At 40.3% G+C, this 20,750-nt stretch overlaps 1 protein-coding gene across 1 annotated transcript in view; it reads left to right on the top strand.

The window, feature by feature from the left end:
- Positions 1-13,136, top strand: part of themis (thymocyte selection associated) — a 45,491-nt gene extending 32,355 nt beyond the window's left edge. The window contains exons 5-7 of the mRNA XM_072556018.1: positions 3,802-3,964; positions 7,317-7,463; positions 12,631-13,136. Of these exons, the coding sequence (XP_072412119.1) occupies positions 3,802-3,964; positions 7,317-7,463; positions 12,631-12,641 (321 nt within the window). The 3' untranslated portion in view covers positions 12,642-13,136. The remainder of the gene's footprint in view (positions 1-3,801; positions 3,965-7,316; positions 7,464-12,630) is intronic.
- Positions 13,137-20,750: the final 7,614 nt, after the last annotated feature.

The following is a 20,750-nucleotide window of genomic DNA, read 5'->3' as shown; positions in this document are numbered from 1 at the left end:
AGGGTATATTCAGATTGGGATTGATTGATGTTTTTTGGGCAATAAGGGAAGTGCAGGACACAAGGATAGAGCAGGAGAGTTCAGCCATCGTGTTACTGAATGGTGAACAGGCTAGGGGAACCATCTGGCCGATGGCTGCTAAGAGTTTCTGTGTTGTTGCAGAAGTTAACTCTTGAATAATTGTTCACTTAGGTAAAGTAGGGGAGGGTAACCAATGTTTGTGGAACAAACCCATGAGTGTATTCAGTAGGGAAGGAGGACAATTTAGGGTTGTGGGGAGGGTAGTTGAAATCATAACTCAAACACAAGCCTGTCTTTGGAAAGCTTAGAAAACACGTGTGGAATCAAAAGTGTCATACAACAGATGTTTGGTTTTTTTCTTTAGTTCAAGAGGCTAGAAATAAAAATGTTTCAGTATGACAATGTTTTATATTGCAGTTACTGTATTTAAAAATATTTAAAATAGTTCTAGAGATGTAGAGGAAAGATTATTATGGATAAGAGCGAGAGTAACAGGTTAATTGTTACGCGGAACTTTAACTTTCCAAATAGTGACTGGATATGCTACAGTTAGAGTACTTTCGTTGGGTCAGTATTTGTCCAAGCTTGCAGGAGGGTTTCCTGACACAGTATGTAGACAAGCCAACATGGGCCGAGGCCACATTGGATTTGGTACTGGGTAATGAACCCGGCCAGGTGTTAGATTTGGAAGTAGGTGAACACTATGGGGATAGTGACCACAATTCGGATATGTTTACATTAGCAATGGAAAAGAATAGGTATATACCGCAGGGCAAGAGTTTTGGCTGGGGGAAAGGCAATTATTGATGCGATTAGGCAAGATTTAGGCTGCATAGGATTGGGAAGGAAACTGCAGGGGATGGGCACAATTGAAATGTGGAGCTTATTCAAGGAACAGCTACTACGTGTCCTTGATAAGTATGTACCTGTCAGGCAGGGAGGAAGTGGTTGAGCGAGGGAGCCATGGTTGACTAAAGAAGTTGAATCTCTTGTCAAGAGGAAGAAGAAGGCTTATGTCCACATGAGAGGTGAAAGTTCAGTTAGAGCGCTTGAGAGTTACAAGTTAGCCAGAAAGGACAGAAAGAGAGAGCTAAGAAGAGCCAGGAGGGGACATGAGAAGTTGTTGGCAGTTAGGATCAAGGGAAACCCTAAAGCTTTCTATAGGTTTATCAGGAATAAATGAATGACTAGAGAATGATTAGGGCCAATCAAGGATAGTAGTGGGAAGTTGTGTGTGGAGTCCAAGGAGATAAGGAAGCGTTAAATGACTCTTTTTTTGTCAGTATTCACACAGAAGAAAGACAATGTTGTCAAGGAGAATATTGAGATACAGACTACTAGACTAGACCGGATTGAGGTTCACAAGGAGGAGATGTTAGCAATTCTGGAAAGGAATTTCACTTTGGAAACCCTGGTGTAAGGTGGCAGAAGCCAGCAGTGCTATATTATCTACAACACTACCAGGAGCAGTGCCCACTGCTAGTATTACAATTCAGCAGGTAACAAGGTGTTTGCAGAGGATGCATTAGGATCCAAAAGAGAGGTTTAATTGAGAGAAGTGAGTTCATTTTTACTCATTGGATGTGGGCATGCTGGCTGACCAGCATTTTTTGCTTGTCATTAATTGCCTCTGAGAAGGTGGTGGTGAGGGGGTTGGGAGGAGAAGTTTACCTCCAGGTTCCTCTATTCCTGCTGCTGGATGCCTCTAATGGAACTGGGTGCTCCTACGACCCCATCCCAAACTTCAATGGCCGCAGTTGGCCTCCAGGTGGGAAGGCATTATCAAGTTTTCCTTCCTAGGACTAAGTCAGAGCACCGTCAGGCATTGGGGTCTCCAGTCTGCACCTTACATCCTGGTCACTGCACCTCCACCCCATTCAGACTCGTTTATAGAATCATTAAATCGTACAGTACAGAAAATGCCAAGGTCCCATTGAGTCTGCATTGACAAAACACTAATGTAAATCCACACTAGTCTCACTTTCCAGCACTTGACCTTGAATGTCACAATGTTTCAAGTGGTCATCCAAGTACTTTTAAAGTTGGGAGCATTCCCCCCCTCAATTGCCTTCCCACCAGTGCATTCCAGATTCCCACCACCCTCTGGATGAAAACATTTTTCTGCAAATCCCTCGAAGCGTCCTGCCTTTCACCTGAAAGTATGGCCCCTTGTTATTGACCCTCATCAACGAACTAAATCTCAACTGAAAATAAACATGCATTTTTGTTGAAAAGTTTGATGAAAGTTGAGGAATCGTAGCACTTTTGAAGATTTTTGCATTTAACATCAGGCCCTATCAATCCTACGTTGGGTAAAACATAACTAAATATGTGGTAACAGTGCACCTACTACTCCCTAACAAACAGATTAAAGTATTGCTATCCGATGTAATGTAATTGATAAATTTTATTTATAATTGTTTATCTGGTATTTTAATAATCAGATTATGCGTCATTTCCAAAAAAATCTAATAGAAACTTGGAGCTAGTTATAAATTGTGTAGCCTGTGGTTTCAAACACTGTTTTTTTTTAAGTCACTTTGCAAAATTCCAACTGTTAATGAAACCTCTTAGCCTGGCAATTTGTGCTGAAATATGGCAGTTTTATATTCTGTTCACACGCTCTTTGAGTAACTGGATTCATGACACAAATGTATTTCACACAACTGTCAGACAAAAAGAAAAATAATAAGACTATAATCTTTCAGTCCTGTCTGGGTTTAAATCTCTATCTCACACTGTCTAAAACCTTTAATCCAGCTTCTTAAAATGAGATTTTTTGACTCACCAAGGCGTGAATGAGATATGAAGATTCAGTGCACTTATAAAGACAAAGTTAAGTAATAATACTTGCAAGCTTTACTCTACAAGACCAAAACGATTGCTTGTTAATGGATTAAAGAAAGGAGAGAATTACATTAGACATGAATGGAGTTTTACAAATGTGTTCATTCATGGGATGCAGCCTTTACTGGTTAGGTTAACATCCATTGGCCATCCCTAATTACTGTTAAGAAATAAGTGAGTTGCGCTCTTGAACTGCTACAGGTCTAGGGACATGTACAGACATGTTAGGGTGGGAGTTCCAAGACTTTGTCCCTGCAGCAGTGAAAGAATGACAGTCTCGTTCCAAGTCAGTAACTAGATGTGAGTTTGGGGGGAACTTACAGGATATGGTGTGTTTCCATGCATTTGCCTGCCCTTTTGCTTCTAGATGATAAGATTTGTGAGTTTGGTAGGTGCTGTTCAGTGATCCTTGATGAATTGCTTTTTGATCTTTGTTGGATATATGTAGAACCATCATTCAAAAATATCTTTTGAGGTAGTTTTTAAAGGAGAGAGAATGAAGGTTGAGGTTTTTTGAGGGTTCTCCAGGTGATTGGTTGAGACAGCATAGTTTGTTCCATTACTGATTAAGTGAAGGACAAGAATGCAGAGAATGCCCTACTTGGCTGGAGTACACAGGCTTGAGATATGAAAGTTCAGTATATTGCGAAGATAGAGTAGGGAAACATCATGCGGGGATTTCTAAATGAGGGAAGCATTTTTAAGTTGATGCTTTAGGGAACAGGGAGCTTAGTAAAGTTTACTGAGAACAGTAGTAATGGAAAAATCAAGTTGCTGTTGGATGAAGGTGGAGGAACTCAAAAGGGTGCAACTGAAAAGACATAATTTAACTAGGTTTCAAACCATTACTTATAGGTTACATAATTATTCAGTGTTAGAATATTCTGTGGGGTTTTTTTGATATTACTTACCACTGGCTTTTTTTAAAATTAGAATTCACCAATCGAAATGCCAAGATGCAAACCAAAATCTCAGAAATACATCCCTGACATTGTTGCAAAACCAGAAAATATTCTTCATAGTGTAACAATTACAGACCACATGAAAGAAAGTTCAGACTACGTTTTACCAGAACCCAATGTGATGCTGCTGAAAGGTATGTAATACTTGAATTGCAGCTGCACTTTCAAGAGTCAAAAGTCAGAATGCATTTGTATAATTTGTAGGGATGCACACTAGTAGATGAATTCACATTCAGTGTTTGGATTTGGTTTTAGGTTTCCTTACAAAGCAATTGATTTTCTTTCAAGACAGGGCCACAGTTTTAAATTTAAACCACATTTATTAAACTGCAGTTACCAGCTGTAGCCAGTTTAGGTTAGATGAATTTGAAGACAAATCAGAAGTTCCCAAATTCATTGTCAGAAAGAACAAACTCAGTGAGTTACTGATTCTGTGAACAGTGAACGCATTTATTTTGTTCATAAAGTGAAAATATGTCTTATAATGGTAAAGGAGATCACTCAAGTTCATCCAACATTTTGAGTTATAATAGTTAGCTAAGGTATTCAGTTGATTTTGTGAGAGAGACATTGATTTCTGCTAAAAAAATTACAAAGCTATTTGTGTATCTTTGCATATGTACATACTGTGTGTAACGATGAGGACTCTCACAAAACATTATTTTTCAATTATTTAGTTAAAGTTTGAAGCTGCCGTGGTTCGTGTGATCAATGTATTGAGATTGTTGCATTACGCATCCTATAATTGTGCAGTCCTTCTTTGTAGCAATATAATAATGTGTGCTGCAAGTCTGCTAAACATGATGTTAACACTTCTCTGTGTCATTATTACTTGTAATTGTTCCCTCGTATGACCCTGACACAGTGTTTGTGTTACTATGTTGTACTGTTTGTTCTCCAGAAGCAAGTGGTATGATGCTCATTAGCTGGGGCTTTCAATGCTAGTGATTGGCAAAACATACAATGGACCCCACAGTTCTGTTGGGAATCATGTCTAGGTGGGAAATGCTGAGATCAAATGAGGTAAACTTGCCTGAATATTGGCCTTGGTTCAATGCTGATTTCAGAAGCAAGTAAACTTAGATTTTCTAAAACCTGGCTCCCTTACCCAGATAGAAAGCTAATAAATCAATGAAATACTGAATTATCAATTTTGATTCACCAAATCTAAATGAATGAACCAGTATTGAAGTAGCTAGAAATATAAACAGAAATTTAAGGCAGGAATTTCTTCTGAAACCCCCTTAGTAAGTATGTGCGAAAGGTGCATGCACTGTCAGTGACGTCTCTTCATTCCATTCATATTTATTGGCTTATTTGGGCATCACAATATTTTTACTGGCAGGACGTTTAACGAAGTGTGCATGTGCAGAACTTTCCACATGCTCAATGTGAACCTTTCACGGGTGTCAGGAGGCACAGTCTTTCTTGAACCATTTAGGTGGTCAGGTAGCATCAGTGGGGTGTTGATATTTTGAGTTATAATGATAGGTCACGGATCTGAAGTATTAACTCTTCTTGTCTCTCCAAATATGCTTCCTGGTCAGTTAGGTATTTTCAGCATTTTCTGTCCTTATTTTAGATTTCCAGCATCCAGCAGATTTTGCCTTTGTAGAAGAAACCAAAGTCAGACTTTCAGTAACAGCAGTGTCAGGAGAAATGGTTGTAACTTTCAGCTCATCTACTACTGAAGTGTGGAGCAATTATCTATATCTCTGGCCATTTGATGATGAGCTCTGTAATGTACATGGCTTGTATTTCTTCAGCAAATTGACAAAAATACAGCATTGCATTGATTTTCAAAGTTTGTGATCCATTTTTATAAATTCACAAGTTAAAGGAATATACTGGATTTTGAGTGACTAACATCAAATAACTTGATAAGTTATCAATAATATTAAATAAATCACAAAAATATACAGTGGTTAGTAAAATAAGAAATCTCTTATCTCGGACCACTAAATAGGAATTGAGACCCGGTTGACAATAATTTGTAAAACAGTGTGTGCTCATCTGTTTTGCAAACATACACTTAGACTCCAACTTTCCCTTCTGCAAAATTTTGAAGTTCCACTTTTTGTGTGCTTTGTGTTCTTCACTTTCCATTAGCCCCATAAACTGTCATTTGCTGGATTACTCAGTTTCCACAGATTGCTAGATTCTACACTCTGACATCCTTCACTGTCCTGGTCACCTCCCTGAACCTCACTGACAGCCTTGTACTGTTCACCATTGTAGTTTCCAATCCAACAAAAGCCAAAAGGTTGGGGGAAAAGGGGAAGTGAAAAGAAGTGAAGGCAGACGATGAGAATAAATATGTAACAGGAGCTGAGAAAAGATATGAAATAGTTGAGATTTAGCAATTAATAGGGAAAGGAATGGAATGTTAGCCTTCATTTCAAAGTGAATGGAGTATAAAAATAGGGAGGTTTGGTTAAAACTACACAAGACATTAGTCAGATCACAGTTGGAATACTGTGAACGATTTTATAAAGAAGGGGGCAGTCCAGAAAAAGTTCACTCAGCTGATACCAGGGTGGAGGGACTGTCTTATGAGGAAAGGTTGAGTAGGTTTGGCCTGTACTCATTGGAATGTAGAAAAATGTGAGGTGACCTTTTTGAAACGTACAAGATTCTTAGAGGATTTGACAGGGTAGATGCATAGAAGTTGGTTCCCCTTGTAGCAGAGTCTAGGACCTGAGGGCATTATAAGTGATCACACATTTAAGACAGAGATGAGGGGGAACTTCTTCTGTCAGAGGGTAGTGAAGCTATGTAATTCTTTATCACAGAGGGCTGTTGAGGCTGGGTCATTAAGTATATTCAAGGTTGAGGGAGATGGATTATTAATTAAAAAGGAAATCAGTAGTAATTGGGAAAAGGTGGATAGGTGGAGTTGAGGATTATCAGATCAACCATGAGCCCATTGAATGATGGAGTGGCCTTGATAGACTGAAAAGCCTAGTTTCTGCTCCTAGTTTTATGGGCTTATACAAAGATAGGAATTAAAATAAGAACATGAACAAGCCATTCAACCAATTAGCCTCATAACCCATTCAGGCAAACTCTTACTAATCTATATCTCAACTTGATTTAACTACCCATGATACCTATTTTTAGAAGAAAGCATAACTAAATAGTAAACAGATAAACAGAAGTGGAATGGCAGCAAAAGAGAAACAGAACTAGAGGCAAGGAAGAAAGAGGAGTGTGAGAGAGTGAGATAGTAACATTTCTTCTCTCTACAGACTTAGCAGAGTAGAGAGTTCAAATATATACTATTGGTGGCGGTTTAGGATGGAGTTAGGGAGTGAGGTGCTGTGAAAAAATTGAATTACATGATGATGGCTGCATTAAAAGAAAATTGCTAGTCAACTCCATAATGATCAAATGGTAATATTTGTGAATTTCTCAATTACTAACATGTGACACGTGGCTTTATTGTAATTTGTTTCTGTAAACCATCCCTTTAAATCTTTTCTTTAGCCAAAAGCCTTCCTTTGGATATTGATAACTTGGATTTGTCTGACAAGCATGACTATGAATATATTGATGACAGTAAAGTCGAAGACTTAAGGAAGCAATTAAATGAAAATGACCATCAAAACAGGAAAAACTGCAAGAAAAAAAGAGGTGAGGTTAACTTCTCAACTTCAAGCTAAATTAATAGCTTGATCTTTGAAACAGAAATATCATTTGTGTTAGCTTGCAAATGAATTATGTTCAGTGGAAAGAAATATGTAAGCCAGAATTTGCTGTCCGATTAATAGTGAAACTAATGATGCTTACTATTACGTGTAAATAGTACAGCAGCATCAGGCAAGGGATTGTAAAACATGAAAGTCCATAAGTTGCTGTCCAAGATTCATCACCACAAATTTAGCTTCAAAAAATGATATTTTGCCCTGCATTGGAAAAAGAATTCTTGTCATTTCAAACATAGCTACCATTTTAATATTATATAAATGCTCATTATTGCCAGTCACACCCTTAAGCTCTAAAACTAGTGTATTACAAGCATGAATCCAATTGCATCAATTTTCATTTTTCTTAGCAATGTTAAAATGTACACAGATTCTTGTCCTGTTTTTTTCAGAACCCAATGGCTCTGTTTTGCTCACCTTGACATTTTCAACTTGTACTTTCAACAAAGTGCAGAGCATAATATTCTAAAACCCTAATGTACATAATCACGCTAACATTAGACCTGTTGAGGAACCCTAATAAAGAAAATTATGCCCAATGTCTTAGCTTCTAATCTAATAGATGTGATTCTGAGTGGCAGATAGTTCTGTAAAGCGTAGAGGATTTTATTTATTTTAACATGTGGCAGATTGACCTGGTTGGGCAGTTATTCAGGTTGAGCAATCATGTAACATCATGGGCTGCAGTTGTTGCAGTCAGTGGCTAAAAGCATCCCATCCTGTCTGCTGTCAGGGACTGAGATCATGCTGTGGCAAATTAGTAACAAACGCATTAATGGACTCATTAAAGTCCACTTCAGCGTAGACATGTACCAGCTGGGTCTTTTTGTTATGAATGTTGCACAGCATGGGTTCAGCCTTGTGCATCAGTGCAAGCATTTTGTGAGAAGGGAATGTACAAGGTACTTAATAAGTAACTATAGTCACAATTTGGAAGTCAGCCCAAAAATAGAAATGACAGAGGTGACTGTTTTGGATATTTGATTTTGAAAAGTAGCCTTTACGATAATCCAAAGAGATTCTACAAGTACATTAAGAGCAACTAAAGAGAGAATAGGGTCCCTTGAATGGATCAATGAAGGGCCTCTTAAAGAGGTCATAGACTCAACGAGTCATCTATATGTTGAACCACAGGAGATGGAAGAGATACTAAATGAATACTTCACATCGTTTTTTTACTGTGGAGAAAGGAATGGAGGCTAGAGAACTCAGGGTAATTAATATTGATGTTTTGAAACAGTTCACATTACAGAATAGGAAATGCTGGAGGTCTTAGAAAACATAGGGGTGGCACAGTGGCTCAGTGGTTAGCATTGCTGCCTCACAGCGCCAGGAACCTGGGTTCGATTTCAGCCTCAGGCAACTGTGTGGAGTTTGCACATTCTCCCCGTGTATGTATGGGATTCCTCCGGGTGCTCTGGTTTCCTCCCAAAGTCCAAAGATGTACAAGTTAGGTGAATCGGCCATTCTAAATTGCCCATAGTGTTCAGGGATGTGTAGGTTAGGTGCATTAGTCAGAAATATATATAGGTTAGGGGGAATGGGTCTGAGTGGGTTACTCTTCAGAGGGTATGGTCTTGTTAGTCTGTTTCCATACTGTAGGGATTCTCTGATAAGATGCATAAATCTCTGGGACCTGATCAAGTCTATCCCAGGGCATTGTGGAAAGTTAGGGAGGAAATTGTGGAATCTCTCGCAGAAATATTTGTATCATTATTAACCAGAGGTGAGGTACCGGAGATATGGAGCTTGGCTAATGTTATGCCTTTTAAGAAAGGCTGTAAGGAGAAGCTTGGGAACGGAAGATCCGTGAGCCTGACATCAGTGGTGTGGGTAAGTTGTTGGAGGGGATTCTGAAAGATAGGATTTGTGCGCATTTGGAGAGACAAGGAATGATTAGAGATAACCAGCATGGCTTTTTGTAAAGGTGATCATGTCTCACAAACTTAATTGAGTTTTTTTGAGGAAGTAACCAAAAAGATTGATGAGGGCAGAGTGGTTGTCGTTGTTTACGTGGACTTTAATAAAACCTTTGACAAGGTTCTGCATGGTAAACTAATTAGCAAACTTAGATCACGTGGGATTCAGGGAGACCTTACCAATTGCATACAAACTTCGCTTTATAGTAGGAAATAGTGGATGATGGTAGAGCATTTTTTTGGACTGGAGGCCTCTGACTAGTGGTGTTCCACAGGAATTGATACTGGATCCCCTTTTGTTTGTCATTTATATAGACAATTTGAATGAAAATAAAGGAGACAAGGTTAGTAAGTTTGTGGGTGACACCAGAATTGATGGTATATTGGACAGTGAGGAAGGTTATCTAAGATTACAGAGATCTTGATCAATTGGGTCAATGAACTATGGAGTGGCAGATGAAGTTTAATTTGGATAAATGCGAGGTATTGTATTTTCATAAAACAAAAAAAGGCAGGACTTATACAATTAATAGTGGTGAACTGGGTCATGTAATAGAACCTCGGGTTCAGGTATATAATTCTTTGAAATTTGTATGACATGTAGATAGAGTGGTTAAGAAGGTGTTTAGCACGCTTGCCTTGATTGCTCAGATCTTTGAGTATAGGAGTTAGGATGTCATGTTGAGGTTGTATAGAATGTTGGTGAGGCCTCTTCTGGAGTACTGTATCCATTTCTGCTACAGGAAGGACATTGTTAAATTGGAGAAGGGTTCAGAAAAGCTTTACCAGGATGTTGCCAGGAATGGAAGGTTTGAGTTATAGGGAGATTCTGGGTAGGCTGGAACTTTTTTCACTGAAGCGTAGAAATTTACGGGTGACCTTATCGATGTTTATAAAATCTTGAGGGGCGTAGATATTATAAATAGCAAGGGTCTTTTCCCTAGGGTGGGAGTAGTTCAAAACTAGAGGGCATATTTTTGAAGTGAGAGGATAAAGTTTTAAAAAGGGCATGAGGTGCAACTTCTTTTACACAGAGTGTTTAGTGTGTGTGCAATGAACTACCAGAGGAAGTGGTGGATGCAGGTACAGTTACAAACAGTTAAAAGACATTTGGATAAGTATATGAATCGGAAAATTTGGAGGAGAATGGGCCAAACACAGGTAAGTAGGACTAGTTTAGTTTGGGAACATGGTTGGCATGGGCTAGTCTGTTTCTATGCTGTAGTACTCCATATAAAGACAGAGAATGAGCCAGTGAGGGGCTGCTGACACAGAGAAAGATTAGGAAGGCTAAGGACATAGATTTCTGCTATATTTAATAGCAGGAGCTTATTTTAAAAAGAGGTTTTTGACCCTCCTGGCAGCTGGTCAAAGTTATGGACCAGTTACTGGGCGGAGAAATAACAGGGGATCACAGATGGAGATTGTTGGTCCCCAGCAATCAGGAGAGGGAGAAAGCAGCAGATGAGGGCTTGGGGAAAGAGGGGATGTTAGCATCACAGAGTCAGTTATTAGTACTTGAATAGAATTAAAGTTGTCTTGATTGCCAGTGGAAGGCCAAAGGTTTCCTTGTGATACTGAGGGAGTATTTCTGCCTCCTGTGGCCCTCCGTGTCCAGCAAAAGGTAGTTCCTTTCATGAGCAGGAATTGTTTCCCTTTCACTGGCAAGTGTCTGAAAGTTCGAGAAAACCTGGCTAGCAGCATTTAAGGGAAATTGCTCCCTGGGAACCTGTCTTAAATAAGCCTTTCCGAGACATGGTTCCTTGCATGGTTCAAAACACACAGTTGCAGTAATGATTTTGGGCACATATGCACAATGATATTTTGTATTCACTACCTTTTAGGGTTTCACCCTCCCATCCCCGTCCTCCTCCTATCGTAGGAGACTGCAAGAAGGATGGAATGCAGGAGAAAGGTCATGAACAAACAGCTTTAAGTCAATGCAGAAAAATGGGGTTGCAAAGCAGTTTTATTTATTGGGATCATTATACAAAGGGAAGTTGTGTTGATGGAAAGAAATGAATTTGCTTCTCACTTGTTCTCTGTGATCTCCTAATCAAGATAAAACAGCTTAACAATTTATTCTAAGTCTTCTGAGTCCAGATCATGAGGGAATACAGTTATTACATTCCTGGGTTCTGCTCTTGTGTGGCAGTTACAGTAAAGGTATAACACTCAGTCCACCATCACCCTCTTGAATTAGATCAAAATGTTTTGTGCACTTCCACTTAAAGTAACAGGTAAGTAAAGCACTGTTGATTATGTCAGGTTAAAATTGCTACAAGAATATTATCATTTGGCCCATCATGTCAGGAGACATCTTCACTCCAAGACACAGCTTTCAGATGCAAAGATAATAACCTTGCCATTTTCTGATAGCTGCCTTTAAAACTACATCAACTACAGTGCAGCCTCTTGCTTGATATAATGCACACACTCTGGGTAACAGTGTCAAAATTGTTGCATTGTTGTAATTGACTCCTAATTAGTTTGATTAGATTCTTACTGCAGTAGGGCTTCTGTCATCACCTTCATGTGCTCACCTCAACGAGGCGGTAGCACGTCAGGTAGCCAGATTATTTTGATTAATTTTCCCGGTTTCCCCCTACTGCACTATCATGAGCCCAACTGTCGACTTCCGATATCTCCTGGCCGATAAATTCTCTTGACAGAGAAGTCATTCAGGTTTGGTTCCAGATGAAGAACCTGCCTAGAAATCAAAGTCAAACGCTACCTTCAAACAGCACATCATGGGGCAAATTGGATTACAGGATTTCCCAAACAAACCACTACAACCTTCAATCTCAAAATCCACACAAGTTTATGGTTGGTGCCATTGCATTAAAATGGCTGCTTTAAACTCTCTCACAGAAATTGGGTAGTGACAAACAGGGAAGTGTCGGATCTGCCCTACTGGTTGTTATACATTAAACAGCAGCTGCTGTTATATTTTAGTAATGACCTTTCTAAAAAAAACTTCCCTACATAGCCATGAGAAATAGGAGTTCCTCAACCTTCCTTCAGTTTAAGCCCTGATAGTTCTCTCCACTGTCTATGTTCGCTACTACAATTCTTGCCTATGTCTTGCAGTCAGGCCGAAAATGGGTTGAGGTAAATATCTATCACAACATGTACAGTTTGTACTGATGTAATCTCCTATTTGTGTCTCAATTTTAGACAACCATTAAGAAGAATGAACATGAAAGATGTCTTCAAGAACACAATCAGGCATAATGTTTACATTATTTCTTCCCTCCAGAACACAAATTTGTAAAGTTTGATTAAACTTAGAACCACTGAATCTGCCTGGAATAAATATTTTATTCACCACTTTAACATCAGATTATGGTGCCCCCATTGGTTGTGATTTGGAAATGAAGTGTTGCTCTGCCTTCTTAGAGGAATAGATTTATTAAGATTTTTGCTGTGTATTTTTTTGATTCTCAGGATTTTAATACTTTTTACAATCCAGAAGCGTTGCAAGTAATTGAAATTCTATGATGCAATTTTTCCAAATAATATTGGTTGCAATGGTGTTTATATATCTCGGGATTAATTTATTCACTGCTACTTAGCAATGCTGTAGTATTTATTTTGCTTGTATAAACGTGACCTAAAAATAAGAACCAACATTGAGTTATAAAAGAATTTGTATTTCTTATTAAGTTTAAACATTATCAGTGTTTGCAGATGAATGAAAAATGTTAGTAATAATTTTGTTAACGTAATTAAATTTAAACCATTATTATAACTTTAAACCAGTTACAAACATCGATGTTGACAAAAAGTTGTGTGTGTTTCCATAATATAGCATCCTTGATGACTGTGGATTTTATCCATTTGTTGTTGAGTAAATGGTGTTACCAAGGTAATTGACTGGTAAAGCACATTTTATTTTCTTTAATTATTTCTGTCTGTCCTATTTCCAGGCGCTAACCTGCTATGCCATTCTCCTGCAACTCTCTCCTCTGCTCCAGCATCTGCACATTGGTGCCTCAGCTGTCTCAACCTGACATTTCGGTCTAACACCAATTCTCCAAACGTTATCATAGAGTCATAGAGATGTACAGCATGGAAACAGGCCCTTCGGTCCAACCTGTCCATGCCGACCAGATATCCCAACCCAATCTAGTCCCACCTGACAGCACCCGGCCGATATCCCTCCAAACCCTTCCTATTCATATACCCGTCCAAATGCCTCTTAAATGTTGCAATTGTACCAGCCTCCACCACATCCTCTGGCAGCTCATTCCATACACATACCACCCTCTGCGTGAAAAAGTTGCCCCTTAGGTCTCTTTTATATCTTTCCCCTCTCACCCTAAACCTATGCCCTCAAGTTCTGGACTCCCCGACCCCAGGGAAAAAACTTTGTCAATTTATTCTATCCATGCCCCTCATAATTTTATAAACCTCTATAAGGTCACCCCTCAGCCTCCGACGCTCCAGGGAAAGCAGCCCCAGCCTGTTCAGCTTCTCCCTATAGCTCAAATCCTCCAACCCTAGCAACATCCTTGTAAATCTTTTCTGAATCCTTTCAAGTTTCACAACAACTTTCCGATAGGAAGGAGACCAGAATTGCATGCAATATTCCAATAGTGGCCTAACCAATGTCCTGTACAGCTGCAACATGACCTCCCAACTCCTGTATTCAGTACTCTGACCAATAAAGGAAAGCATACCAAACGCCTTCTTCACTATCCTATCTACCTGCGACTCCACTTTCAAGGAGCTATGAACTTGCACTCTAAGGTCTCTTTGTTCAGCAACACTCCCTAGGACCTTACCATTAAATGTATAAGTCCTGCTAAGATTTGCTTTCCCAAAATGCAGCACCTCGCATTTATCTGAATTAAACTCCATCTGCCACTTTCTCAACCCATTGGCCCATCTGGTCCAGATCCTGTTGTAATCTGAGGTAACCCTCTGCGCTGTCCACTACATCTCCAATTTTGGTGTCATCTGCAAACTTACTAACTGTACCTCTTATGCTTGCATCCAAATCATTTGTGTAAATGACAAAAAGTAGAGGGCCCAGCACCGATTCTTGTGGTATTCCACTGGTCACAGGCCTCCAGTCTGTAAAACAATCCTCCACCACCACCTTTGAGCCAGTGTATGCAAATTGCTAGTTTTCCCTGTATTCCATGAGATCTAACCTTGCTAATCAGTCTCCCATGGGGAACCTTGTCAAATGCCTTACTGAAGCCCATATAGATCACGTCTACTGCTCTGCCCACATCAATCTTCTTTGTTACTTCTTCAAAAAACTCAATCAAGTTTGTGAGACATGATTTCCCACGCACAAAGCCATGTTGACTATCCCTAATCAGTCCTTGCCTTTCCAAATACATGTACATCCTGTCCCTGAGGATTCCCTCCAACAACTTGCCCACCACTGAGGTCAGATTCACCGGTCTATAGTTCCCTGGCTTGTCTTTACCATCCTTCTTAAACAGTGGCACCACGTTTGCCAACCTCCAGTATTCCGGCACCTCACCTGTGACTATTGATGATACAAATATCTCAGCAAGAGGCCCAGCAATCACTTCTCTAGCTTCCCACAGAGTTCTCGGGTATACCTGATCAGGTCCTGGGGATTTATCCACCTTTAACCGTTTCAAGACATCCAGCACTTATTCCTCTGTAATATGGACATTTTGAAAGATGTCACCATCTATTTCCGTACAATCTATATCTTCCATATCCTTTTCCACAGTAAATACTGATGCAAAATATCCATTTAGTATCTCCCCCATTTTCTGTGGCTCCACACAAAGGCTACCTTGCTGATCTTTGAGGGGCCCTATTCACTCCCTAGTTACCCTTTTGTCCTTAATATATTTGTAAAAACCCTTTGGATTCTCCTTAATTCTATTTGCCAAAGCTATCTTATGTCCCCTTTTTGCCCTCCTGATTTCCCTCTTAAGTATACTCCTATTTCCTTTATACTCTTCTAAGGATTCACTCAATCTATCCTGTCTATACCTGACATATGCTTCCTTCTTTTTCTTAACCAAACCCTCAATTTCTTTAGTCATCCAGCATTCTCTATACCTACCAGCCTTCCCTTTCACCCTGATAGGAATATACTTGCTCTGGATTCTTTTTATCTCACTTCTGAAGGCTTCCCATTTTCCAGCTGTTCCTTTACCTGCGAACATCTGCCTCCAATCAGCTTTCGAAAGTTCTTGCCTGATACCGTCAAAATTGGCCTTTCTCCAATTTAGAATTTCGATTTTTGGATCTGGTCTATCCTTTTCCATCACTATTTTAAAATGAATAGAATTATGGTCGCTGGTCCCAAAGTGCTCCCCCATTGACACCTCAGTCACCTGCCCTACCTTAATTCCCAAGAGTAGGTCAAGTTTTGCACCTTCTCTTGTAGGTACATCCACATACTGAATCAGAAAATTGTCTTGTACAGACTTAAGAAATTTCTCTCCATCTAAACCTTTAACACTATGGCAGTCCCAGTCGATGTTTGGAAAGTTAAAATCCCCTACCATAACTACCCTATTATTCTTACAGATAGCTGAGATCTCCTGACAAGTTTGTTTCTCAATTTACCTCTGACTATTAAGGGGTCTATAATACAAGCTCTCCACTGCATCTCCTCCACTTCCCGCACCTCCGCCCTTGAACCCCGCCCCTCCAATCGCCACCAGGACAGAACCCCACTGGTCCTCACCTACCACCCCACCAACCTCCAGATACATCGTATCATCCTTCGTCATATCCGCCACCTCCAAACAGACCCCACCACCAAGGATATATTTCCCTTCCCTCCCCTCCCCTATCAGCATTCCGGAAAGACCACTCCCTCCGCGACTCCCTCGTCAGGTCCACACCCCCCACCAACCCAACCTCCACTCCCGAAACCTTCCCCTGCAACCACAAAAATTGCAAAGCTTGCACCCACACCTCCCCCCTCACTTCCCTCCAAGGCCCCAATGGATCCTTCCATAACCGTCACAAATTCACCTGCACCTCCACACACATCATTTACTGCATCCGCTGCACCCGATGTGGCCTCCTATACATTGGGGAGACAGGCTGCCTACTTGCAGAATGTTTCAGAGAACACCTCTGGGACACCTGCACCAACCAACCCAACCACCCCGTGACTGAACACTTAACTCCCCCACCCATTCCGCCAAGGACATGCAGGTCCTTGGCCTCCTCCATCGCCAGACCATGGCAACACGACACCTGGAGAAAGAGCGCCTCATCTTCAGCCTAGGAACCCTCCAACTACAAGGGATGAATGCAGATTTCTCCAGCTTTCTCATTTCCCCTCCCCCCACCTTATCTCAGTCCCAACCCTCGGACTCAGCACCGCCTTCTTGACCTGCAATCCTCTTCCCGACCTCTGCCTCCACCCCCTCTCCGGCCTATCACCCTCACCTTAACCTCCTTCCACCTATCGCATTCCCAACGCCCCTCCCTCAAGTCCCTCCTCCCTACCTTTTATCTTAGCCTGCTTGGCACACCCTCCTCATTCCTGAGCAAGGGCTTATGCCCGAAACATCGATTCTCCTGCTCCTTGGATGCTGCCTGACCTGCTGCGCTTTTCCAGCAACACATTTTTCAGGTCTATAATACAATCCCAAAAAGGCGATCATCCCTTTCCTATTTCTCAGTTCCACCCAACTAACTTCCCTGGATGTATTTCCAGGAAAATCCTCCCTCAGCACGGCTGTAATGCTATTCCTTATCAAAAATGCCACTCCCCCTCCTCTCTTGCCTCTCTTCCTATCCTTCCTGTAGCATTTGTATCCTGGAACATTAAGCTGCCAGTCCTGCCCATCCCTGAGCCATGTTTCTGTAATTGCTATGATATCCCAGTTCCATGTTCCTAACCATGCCCTGAGTTTATCTGCCTTCCCTGTTAGGCCCTTTGCATTGAAATAAATGCAGTTTAATTTATTAGTCCTACCTTATCCTTGCCTGCCCTGACTGTTTGTTTGACTCATTTATGTTCTCAACTGTACCAGTCTCAGATCGATCTCTTTCCTCACTATCTCCCTGGGTCCCACCCTCCCCCACCTTACTAGTTTAAATCCGACTAAGCAGTTCTAGCAAATTTCCCTGCCTGTATATTAGTCCCCTTCCAAATTAGGTGCAATCCGTCCTTCCTGTACAGGTCACTTCTACCCCAAAAGTGATTCCAATGATCCACAAATGTGAATCCTCCTCCCATACACCAGCTCCTCAGCCATGCATTCATCTGCTCTATCCTCCTATTCCTGCCCTCACTAGCTCATACCACTGAGAGTAATGCAGATATTATTTCCCTTGAGGACCTCCTTTTTAAATTTCTGCCTAACTCTCTGTAATCTCCCTTCAGGATCTCAACCTTTTCCCTTCCTGTATTGTTGGTTCCAATGTGGACAATGACCTCTTGCTGGCCCCTCTCCCCCGTGAGAACATTCTGCACCCTCTCTGAGGCATCCTTGATTCTAGCACCAGGGAAACAACACACCATTCTGCTTTTTCTCTGCTGGCCACAGAAACGTCTGTCTGTACCTCTGACTACAGAATCCCCTAACACAATTGATCTCTTGGAAGCCGACGTACCCCTCGTTGCACTAGAGCCAGTCTCAATAACAGAAACTTGGCTGTTCATGCTACGTTCCCTGAGAATCCATCACCCCCTACATTTTCCAAAACAGCATACCTGTTTGAAATGGGTATATCCACAAAAGACTCCTGCCCTAGGTGCCTACCTCTCTTACACTTCCTGGAATTAACCCATCTATGTGACTGTATCTGAGACTTACCCCCTTCCTATAACTGCCATCCATCACACACTGTTGTTGTTGCAAATTTCTCATTGCTTCAATCTGTCTCTCCAGCCGATCCACTCCATCTGATAAGATTCGCAGGCCCTGACCAGTTGAGCTTCTTTGCCTCACAATCAAACTCACTAGATACCTTCCCTCAATCTTTAGCATAGCATGAAGACAGGACCGGATTCAGATAACTAAACCTGAAGAGAAATGTGAAATAGTGTCACAGAAGCAGATTTCAAACGATAATATGGAGTGAGAGCCAAAGAAGAATGGAACAAAGCTAAGTGAATTGAAAATATACAAAATATAGAAAGGAAGAGTTTGCATAGTCCATTACACATCCTCAGCTCATTGCAAAATAATTCAGGACCAATGAAGTGCAATCATTTTGTGTTTTGCAGGCAACTATATGCTCTAGTTTGCAGAAATACAGCACTGACATAAATTACCAGTTATTTCAGAGATAAAGGTGGCCATTGTTCTGGGAGAGCTCTGTGCTCTTATTCAAGTGGTACCATGGTAACTTTTACAGAACTGAGTTTAATACCTAAACTGACAGATGATATCTTTATGCCAGGTTTTCCCACAACTCTGTGCTTATACACTATGGGAACACATTCTGAGACCCTTGCTAAGTATTGTTGGTCTGATTCCCATGGAGTCTACTAACATCAAAGACTCAATTTCCCAAATGACCCCGAATGAAAAACCCAATGAGCCTGTGTTTACTTTTTAAAACTTTTCTTCTCACAGTCTAACCCAAAATAAATGTAAATCAACCACGAATTAACAGGCAAAATTTGGTTGATACAAAGAATGAATTAACTGTTGAGCAGAAGATACCGATTTCGCTGATTTGCTTGAAACTCCCCTCAGCCTACATGGCACTGTTTTCACCCACAAAGGCCTTAAAAGCTGTGAACGTTCTCTGCTTACTGCACCTACACCTTTTCTTTGAAGATTTAGATGATCAGCAATACCCAACAAACGACTCAGGTTTCACAAGCATTGAGTTCACCAATATGGCACATGCTATACAGTTCCTCAATTTTTGATGGTATGAATCTACCAATGTTATCTGCATTAACAGAAACAAATACAGCAACTGTGTTTGTCCATTCCAGTTCCTGCATCCAGCCTCCATCTACTCAGTCTGCATGTGCAATATTTCTTTTTCAGTTTTAATCTTTGTACAAACGCGATTCAGTTTCTCTTTTAGTTTGCTAATGTTTGCATTAAGAGACCACATCAATAAATACCACCTTTGAAACCATGGTCGTTTATATCAACAACTTGTAAACTATGGATTTTAAACATATCAGGCAGCTTACCAGAAAATGCAGGATGTATGCCCATACTTTTCCATCTGTGAGGTGGCAACATTGCCTCTGAGGAAGAAATTGATTCAGATCTCGGTCTGAAACAGTCATGATGGACTTGAAAAGTTTCTCTCTTCCCAGGTGCTGCTAGATCTGCTAAGTTTCTCCAGCATTTCCTATTCTTTTCAATATCTGCAGCAGGTTGCTTTTAGTTTCAGCAGTATACACTGCTGGTGTGGTAATATATTTCAATATTCTGTTTGATTTTGTAATTGCTGCTCTGCAATGACTGGGTATTGTCAATGCTGAGACTGTTATCATTCCAAGCTTCCTTTTCGAGCTCAACACATTCAGTGAGTATGTCCCCTATTTTCCCTTCAAATCACCTTTAAAGTTAGCTGTATTTAACATCATTTGATATGGATCTTTATTAAGGTAAAATAGTTGTAATCAAGGATTGTTTGTCAAAGTAGATATTTTGCAACAGTCAACTCAACAACAATTTGCATTTATAAATCACTGTTTACAGGTTTATAAATCAAGTTGTAAAACATCCTATACATTTCACAGAAGCATTATCAAACACAATTTGACACTCTGCTATGTACAGATTAGGACTGGCAAAAAGTTTTGTTAATGTGTCTTAAAGTAGGAGCAGGAGGTGAAGAATATAACGTGTGACTTTCTTGACTGACTTAAGATAATCCTGGGATGAAACCAAGTGAGTTGGAAGGTCAAAGAGTACTGAAGGGCTTGCTAGGATTTGTGAGGACAGTGTGGTAAAATGGGTACTTTGGAAGAAGTTATGATGACAGGAGAAGAAGAAGTAAAAGTGAATAGTTTGGGCTTTTGTTGTTTAGGAGTATGCTTTTAAAATTAATGCTATATGCGGTTAAAAAATTCTATTTTTCTGTCTTGTGCATTGACACATTGCAACTTCCAAATGGAACAAGTAAATTTTAAATTGTATCTTTTGCTAAATGTCATTAAGTGCACACAGTGAATCACATTCATTGACAGTGTGTCATTTTATAACCTGTTTTCTGTTTATAAATTCTCATCTAATTTTCAGTAACAGCCTTTCAGTATCTCTAGATGTCCTATGCAATATTTTCACTGCTGGATCCCAATTATCATTTTAACAGCCATTTCCTGTGCTCATGCACTGTATGCAATTTTCTCA

The sequence above is a fragment of the Chiloscyllium punctatum genome, chromosome 3 (genome assembly GCF_047496795.1).
Source record: "Chiloscyllium punctatum isolate Juve2018m chromosome 3, sChiPun1.3, whole genome shotgun sequence".
Lineage (NCBI taxonomy): Eukaryota > Metazoa > Chordata > Chondrichthyes > Orectolobiformes > Hemiscylliidae > Chiloscyllium > Chiloscyllium punctatum.
The sequence above is the reverse complement of the archived record's forward strand: the minus strand, read 5'-3'. Positions and strand labels throughout refer to the sequence as shown.